This window comes from Callorhinchus milii, unplaced genomic scaffold (genome assembly GCF_018977255.1).
Source record: "Callorhinchus milii isolate IMCB2004 unplaced genomic scaffold, IMCB_Cmil_1.0 Scaffold12, whole genome shotgun sequence".
Classification (NCBI taxonomy): Eukaryota; Metazoa; Chordata; class Chondrichthyes; order Chimaeriformes; family Callorhinchidae; genus Callorhinchus; species Callorhinchus milii.
The window spans coordinates 9,536,455-9,544,603 of record NW_024704753.1 but is presented as its reverse complement, the minus strand read 5'-3'; the positions used below and the strand labels follow the sequence as shown (position 1 = coordinate 9,544,603).

The 8,149-nt window shown below is 44.5% G+C and overlaps 1 protein-coding gene across 1 annotated transcript; it reads left to right on the top strand.

Annotated features, from left to right (window-relative positions):
• Window positions 1-688: 688 nt before the first annotated feature.
• On the top strand, window positions 689-5,056 carry LOC103189499 (musculoskeletal embryonic nuclear protein 1). The gene is made up of 3 exons (XM_007909923.2): window positions 689-878; window positions 967-1,090; window positions 4,591-5,056. The coding sequence occupies exons 1-3, from the start codon at window positions 870-872 to the stop codon at window positions 4,698-4,700; spliced, it is 243 nt and encodes an 80-aa protein (XP_007908114.1). The 5' UTR covers window positions 689-869; the 3' UTR covers window positions 4,701-5,056.
• Window positions 5,057-8,149: the final 3,093 nt, after the last annotated feature.

Genomic DNA, 8,149 nt, shown 5'->3' with positions numbered 1-8,149 from the left:
TTAAAACTTTAAACTGGCAGTAATTCAGTAACTTTACACTGGATTCTTGCCAACTTAAAGTTGTGTTTTATTTAACTTTTATTACTTTTGGTTTCATACAAATTGAGAACTTTAATCGTCCTTTAAAGCAATTAAAAAGCATGTGTTTGATGCTGAGTATTCGCTCCAATGGTGGTTAGATACCGCTTGAATAGAAACAGCTAATTTGTTCACACTGACTGACCGTTTTAACAACAGATACAGCCCAGAAGTCATCAAGAACCACAATCCAGAAAGTTCTGCCCTGAGTAGAGTCACGCAGGTCTTAAAAGATTTTGAAATGAAATTCCCAGCTTCGTCCCATAGCCAGCACAGTAATTCTATTGGGAAAGAGATCCCGCAAATTAAACTGATTATTTCACTTTATAATTTTAACTACTGGCAAAGATCGGAGGTATGCTCATGACTAACGACCTCATGAAAAGGGCCCACTGTGCAGGATGAGTATGTTTCTTCTTAAGAACTTAATACATTTATATGGATGTAAATTGTAATGCTAAATCGAAGCAAGCTCCTAATAAAGGCAAATACATTAAAAGTCAAACGTGGACCAGTTGCTGGTACTTTATTTGGCAGCAGAGAGTGTATTTATGACTAGGCTGCAGCTGTCTTAATGTATCACCGGTTGGATGGACGCCCAGTGCCGATCATCCCTCGGAATAAACTCTTTGCTAAGATCTATCAAAGGTGAATTACCCAGGGCCTAGAATTAGAAGATTACCAATAACAGACACATTATAAAGTCAACAAAAATAAACTACTCGCTGCTTGTTATCATTAAGGTCTCGAAGCTGCAAATTAAGCCTAATATCTGAGAAGCGTTCCAGATAATGTCGCAGGTAAGAGCCAAACATTTTCAATGTTCAGCTGCTCATTTTAAATGTTGCCCGACTACTGCATTCACAGGGTAAATTCTGTCGTTTCCAGCAAGCACAAATTGTGAAGAAGAAGCGACCAGTAGTGAAAGAGGAAGATCTAAAGGGAGCGCGGAATAAACTAAAAAGTAATATGAAAGTGCAGGGCAAAACCTACCAGGTGTTGCAGCAATGCGGTATGTATGTATATTTACATATGTAAAGAGCAGCTTTCAAGTCTTGTGAACAATCTTTGTTTCATTTTGCTGATCACAGAATATTGCGGAACATTTTTGTGGTCCGGAGCCTAGCTTTGTGAATGTTAATTTCAAGGTAATGTGTTCATTATCCTCTTGTTTGCCAGGCTACATTTTATGTTGTTTTTTAGGCTGTTTTTAATCAGATCAGCTCTTAAGAAAAATATTTGTGTTTGTATTTAACTTTCATTACTCTTTGTTTCTTCCAAATTGTGAAATGTAAACATATCTCACCGTTTCTTAAAATGTAAAGTCACCAAATGTGGAAATCAGTGTATGCGGTTACAGGGTATGCAATTATTTCAACCCACCTTATTTTACTTGTAAAAGTTGGTGTATTGTGAGAACCTAACAAGATAAGAACAGGAGTGGGAAAAAGATGAGGCAGAAATTTTCAAAAAGCATCTTGAGAAATGGTAGTAGAAACAAGAAGAGGGAAACAAACAGGAAATAGATCGAAATGAAATGGGAAGATGTGGAGGAACCCAAAAGGTCAGAGACAGATTGAGACGTATGTATACTAATGCAGAAAGTGTAAGGAGGAAATTAGTGAGCTGGAGGCACAAATTGTTATAGAGAGCTATGATATTGTAACATTATCACAGACCTGGCAACATCCGTGAAAGAACTGGGAACTAAATCTTGTCAGGCGCCAATTTTTTTAGAAGATACAAAGTAGGAAAACAGGGCGGGGGCGGGACTAACAAAGTATTGCAGTGCTGGAACATAGGGTTGATGGGACGAACGTGAAAAATACAAAGGGAAGTATTACTCTGTTAGGAATTTATTGTAGACCACCGGACAGTGGAAAAGAGATATGTAAAGAAATCTGGAAGGTGCAGAAATAACAGCCTCGTAATAATCGAGGACTTCAGTTACTAGCTTGGGACAAAGACAAAAAAAATGCAGAAACTCAGAGCGATGTGCATATTTTTCTCGATCCCTCTAATCTCTCACACTACCGTCCCATTTTCAACCTACCCTTTGGTAACGTTTTTCTGCAGTGGCAGGATAATCCAGTGAGGAAGGAGGCAGTTTTTGTGATCTTGTTCTGGGAAATGAAATGGGGGAAGTGAGGAATGTGAGAGTGTGAAGCATCCAGCAAACCGCGACCACATTATTAGTCTTAATGTAAATATTGAAATTCTGAGGAAAAAGCAGAGGTATCCAACTGGAAAAGGGCAACTTTCAAAGAGTTGAGAAAATAGACAGTCACACCAGTTTACAGTATGTCCTGTAAAGCGCTTTGAAAAGTCTCGATGATGTGATGTCAGGAAACAGTGGACCTCTGCCCTATGTAATAACTCATGAAGAACTTGCCTTGATGTGCAGAGTTGAGTTAGAAGCTATCCCTTCCATACTGTAAGGTAAATGTGAATGCTGGGTAAGCATATAACTGTTGTTCTGCTGAACTTACCTTACTCTTTGAGCCAGGAAATGCTAATCAGGATAGCCCTGACTGGGAATATGGTACTTGCAGTGAGTTTAAATCAGAGCAGAATAAAATGGAAGGACAGTTGAGTAGTTTCCTAAAGCAATTATAGACGTGCTGTAGTAGCCTTGAGTGCAGAGAAAACTGGAGACTTTATCATTGGATGCAATTAGCACTATGCATTTCCCCATGGGGAAATGGCAGATAATATTTGGCAGATAGCGCCAAATAAACTCCCTCGTAAAGCAATCAGGTCAACACATGCTGAGTGTTGAACCGCTGTTGATCTGTTGAGCTTGCTACTTGAAGCAAACACTCTTGACTTCAACAACAACAACTTGGATTTATATAGCACCCTCCACGCCGGACGGCATCTCAGAGTAACGGATCCTGGGGCCGAGCCAGGGGGAGAGTGGGGGGAAGGTGACCAAAGGCGTGGTCGAAAAGATAGATCTTCAGCTGAGACCTGAAAATAGGAAGAGAGGGGGCGAGGCGAAGGGAGTGGAGGGTTGTAGAGTATAATAGGATTCTTTTTTAGAGTTTGCTTATTGATTAATTATGTTTAAACCTGAAGTATAATATATAAGCCTTGCTAACTTGACTATTGTCTTAATTGATTGAAATCTGAGCGAGTGTCACTGAGAGCTCCTAAGGTACCAATTTTGGCTCAGTGGATCTCACTGACCTCCGGAGGTAACATCTGTAACACAGCGGCCTCAAAATAGAGAGCACGTACTCTAGGAAGGTACCACTTAGTGAACAGTGATAAGGCTCTATATCAAATGTAAGGACACTAAAACCCCAGCCAACCTGAATAAATGGGGAGGGATTTGATACGCCCAGCTGGAATTTCTGACTAAGGGTAAATACAATGCAATTGTTTACTATTGTTTGAATCCATTGAGCAGAAGATAGTGAATAGGCTGTTTTCTGCTCACAGGATTCAAAGTGAATCAACATCAATATTCCCAAGCATTGAGGCCAGCAAGCACAGTGCACTGAGACTGGGCAGCAGGAGTATCCACGCAGGTGGACCTGTGGAATTTTTTTAAAAAAATTCTGTTTTGGACCCAGTTCTAGGTACGAAGAAATTAGTATGGATAATTGCATGGATTAGAAATTAGTATGGGTAGAAAGCATGGCAGATAAGGCGTTTGGTGGGAAACTTTCAAAGCTGAGATAAACAGGATACAAAATACATACAATTAAGGGGTTATTGCTCATACGAGGGTTCCTTGGATGAGTAGCCAAATGAAAATAAAAATAAGGCTTGAAGGAGGTGTAACCCTTCAGGCCTAATGGGAAACCCATCATCCTGTTTAAGCATATCCAAACCAAACAGAGTTCCATGCAACCCACCTACATATGGAAATTCCTGAGATATTTATTGTTATAGAATGCACACACTCTCCCCCAGGGGGACACATCCTGCTTATCTAATTTCAGGAAGTATTAGTTGCAGGTTGGGAAGAGCCAAGGCTTATAACTATATACATTTAGACGGAGAAGACTATACAGTCCATTGTGTCTGTACCCAATCGAAAGCAATCAATTTACCATTTTTCCCTAATATCCCTGTAGCTGACCTTATACATTTCATCTCTTATTTCTAAAACCTAAGATTCCATTAGCTTCTTTGCCTGCTTTCTCCACCTGCTTTCCCACCTTTAAAGATTTATATACAATTCCCAAGTCCCTCTGCTCTTCCACATTCCATTTTAATATTTTACCACCCAACATAAAAACAACAAGCCCCCTCCTTGCCCAAATTTCAGATCATGCCTTAAAACCTTCCTCCTCGATCATCATCATATAATGTAGAATATTAGCACATTGCATAGCACATTTTTTACCCTTATATGTTTTACTTCACAAGACAGGTAAGTAACTATGGAGTCCGATTAACAGATTAACAGACATTAGTCATTGTCATTCTGTCCCTCACTTCTGTACCGACAATTTTTGTTTCTATGTTAGAGTAATCTTTATTCTGTTTTAAAAATTACAGAGCAAGCGGGTTTTGTGGCTCCTTCTGTGTTCAGCCAAGAGAGAACAGGAGAAGAGACAGTCTTTGCAAAGTCTCAACCAGATCTGCCGAAGAGCGTCTTTAGCAAATAAAGACTGTGATTGTGCACATCCATCACATTTTCACAATCCTCAAAATTCAATTCAAGTGATTGAGCTGAAAATGAAATCCCCAAATGTCTCCCTATGGTTAAAAAATCCGAACAGTTTGCAGATTCCTATATATAGCATGTGGATGAGTCCTTCCTGCCTGTATTAGTATAAATTGCCAATTATGTAATTTACCTGACTTTCCTGTGCGCAAGTTTGATCAGGATTTTAACTTTCTTTTTCATCTATAAGATGAATTAATACCACAAACACAATTCACATTGAAACGATGGGACAGAATCCTTTTCAGATAAAACTTTGCAACAATGTTCATCCAATAAAAGTACCATATTATGGAATCTGCAATGCTTCGCTTTTTAATAAAGCTGAAGTTCTGTGGTCAGATTCTTAATTTTCATAGCATCATAGAATTATACAGCCCATCGTGTCTGTGCAGGGTCTTTTAAAAGAGCTATCCAAATCAATCCCATTCCCCCACGCTCAGGAGAGAGCCCTGCAAACGTGTCCTCCCCAAATAATTATCTACTTCATTATTAAAAGATGTTATCAAATCAGTTATCAAACTTTTCAGGCAATGTATTCCAGATCCGAACAATTCTGTGTGAAAAAAAATTTCCTCACCTCCCCTTCGTTTCTTTTAACAACTATGTTAAATCGGTGCCCTCGGGTGGGTGCACAATGAAAATAGTTTCTCTAATCTGTTGATGTTGACGTTAAAGACTCCACAGCACTATTTGAAAAAAGAAGGGAGTTTCTCTCTCCAGGTGTACTGGCCAACAATCCCCCAAAAAGATTATTTACATAGTGGCTCACAAAATAAGGAATGAATCCGTCAGAAACATGTATCCAGGAAAGACGCAGATGATACGAGTGAATTTCCTTTGTGCATAAAAAAAAGTCCTGGAACACATTGTTGCAGGTCAACTTCGGTCACACCTCTCTCTCCACTCAAGCCCCTGCAGTCTGGTTTTTGCCTTGCCCACAGCACAGAAACAATCACTTGTTAAAATCACAAACAAAGTCCTCTCTATCTATGACCAGGGCTCGCGCTGCCTCCCTTTCCTGGATCTCTCTGCCCCATTCACCACAGTTGACCATGCCATCCACCTCCATCGCCTCTCCTCCCTCATCCACCTCAGTGGAACCGCACTCGCATGGTTTTTACAAGCAATGAAGAGAAAATTAAAGCCGCAAAAAACCCCAAAATTGATATATGAAAAATGACAAACAAAACAACAACAACAAGATTCCATTTATTGAGCGCCTTTCACGTCGGGAGGACGTCCCAAGGCGTTGTAAAGTTGGGTCAGGACCCGAGCAAGGGGGAAATGGTCAGGGTGAGGGGAGGGAAGGGAGGGAGCGAGGAGGGGGTAGAGAGTCGAGAGGGGAGCTGAAGGCACGGTCAAAGAGAAAGGTCTTGAGACCGGCCTTGAAGGAGGAAAGGGAGGAGGCAAGGCGAAGGCACTGGGGGATAGAGTTCCAGAGCCTAGGGGCTGAGAGGCTGAAGGCCCGGCCACCGATGGTAGGGCGGTTGGGGCGGGGGATGTGGAGCAGACCGGAGCCAGAGGAACGGAGGGTACGGGCAGGTAGGTAGGGGGATAGTAGGTCGGAGAGGTAGGAGGGAGCAAGGCCGTGAATGGCCTTGTAGGTGAGGATGAGGATCTTGAATTCGATTCTCTGGGGGATCGGGAGCCAGTGGAGATGAGGGAGGGTGGGACTGATGTGGTCCCGAAGCCTGGTGCCTTCTGAATGTGTTCTGAGTTCTGAATGACCTGCAGCTAGTGGAGGGAGGTGCCGGAAGTCCGGCGAGGAGAGAGTTTCCGTAGTCCAGCCTTGAGGTGATAAAAGCGTGGACCACAGTTTCAGCAGCGTGAGGGGTGAGGTATTGCCGTAGTCTGTCGACGTTCCGGAGGTGATGGAAGGCGGTGCCAGTTGTGGCGCGGATATGAGGGAGAAAGGACAGCTCAGGGTCGAACAGAACCCCGAGGTTCCTGTTGGCTTTGAGAGGTGGAGAGTGCAGACTTGGATGTTGATGCTGTGAGCGCCTGAGGTGTGGAGGCGCTGACCCGAGCCAATCAGGAGGGCCTCAGTTTTGCGCACGTTGAGCTGGAGAAAGTTATCTCTCGTCCAGGACTCGATGTCGGACAGGCAGACTGTCAGGACATCGGTGGTCGTGGAGTTGAGGGTAGAGGAGGAAAGGTAGAGTTGGATGTCATCCGCATTCATGTGGAAGTTAAGCCCATTTCTGCGGATGATGTCACCACAGGGGGAGCATGTAGAGGGTGAAGAGGAGGGGACCGAGGACAGAGCCCTGAGGGACACCGCACGAGACAGTGCGGGGGCCGGAGGAAAAACCATTAGTGGAGACAAAGTGAAGACGGTGGGAGAGGTACGACCTAAACCACTCAAGGACAGGTCCTTGAAGGCTAAGGTGGGAGGACAAGCGGTGGAGGAGGATAGCGTGGTCGACCTACCGAATGTTGCCGATAGGTCGAGAAGACGAAGAGGCAGAGGGAGCCATGGTCATAGATGGTCAGGATGTCATTGGTGACCTTGACCAGGGCAGTTTCTGTGCTATGGGCAGCACGGAAACCCGACTGAAGGGGTTCGAGTAATGAATGGTTGGAGAGGAAAGAGCGCAGCTGGGAGGCGACAACTCGTTCCAGGACCTTGGACAGGAAGGGGAGGTTGGAGATGGGCCGGTAGCTTGATAGCTGCGACGCATCAAGGGAGGGTTTTTTCAAGGTGGGAGTGATGGTGGCAGTTTTTAAGGGAATGGGAACAGAGCCAGAGGAGAGGGACAGGTTGACGATGTCTGTGATATGTGGGGCAAGGAGGTGGAGCTGGGAGATAAGGAGTGGAGTGGGGATGGGGTCAAGGGAGCAGGTGGTGGGTTTCAGGGATAGGATGAGTTTGGTGACAGAGGGTGGGGAAACGGGTATGAAAGTGTGTAGGGGAGGATGGGTAGGAGTCGGAGTCTGGGTGGGAAGGGGTGGGGGGTGGGTGGATGTTGGAGGGGAAGTGACCGCGGAGCGAATTCCCTTGATTTTGGATTCAAGGAAATCCAGCATCTCCTCGCAGTGAAGGTTGGAGGAGATGACCTGCGCGGGGTGGCGGGGGGGGGGGGACGGAGGAGTTGGGATGTGGTAGAGAACAGTAGCCTGGAGTTGTCCTTCGCCTCCAGGATTATCCTGGAGTAGAAGGACGATTTGGCCGAGGCTAGAGTGGAGCGGTAGATTTTGAGGAGGTCCAACCAGATTTGTCGGTGGACCGTTAGGCCAGATTTGGCACAGGTGCGTTCAGCGGCCGCACCTGACTCTTCAAGAGCGGAGGTGGGTGGTGAACCAGGGGGAGGAGCGAGAGTAGGAGACAGTACGGGAGGTGATGGGGGCAGAGTGTCGAGTGTGGAGGAGAGGGTGTTGTAGAGAATT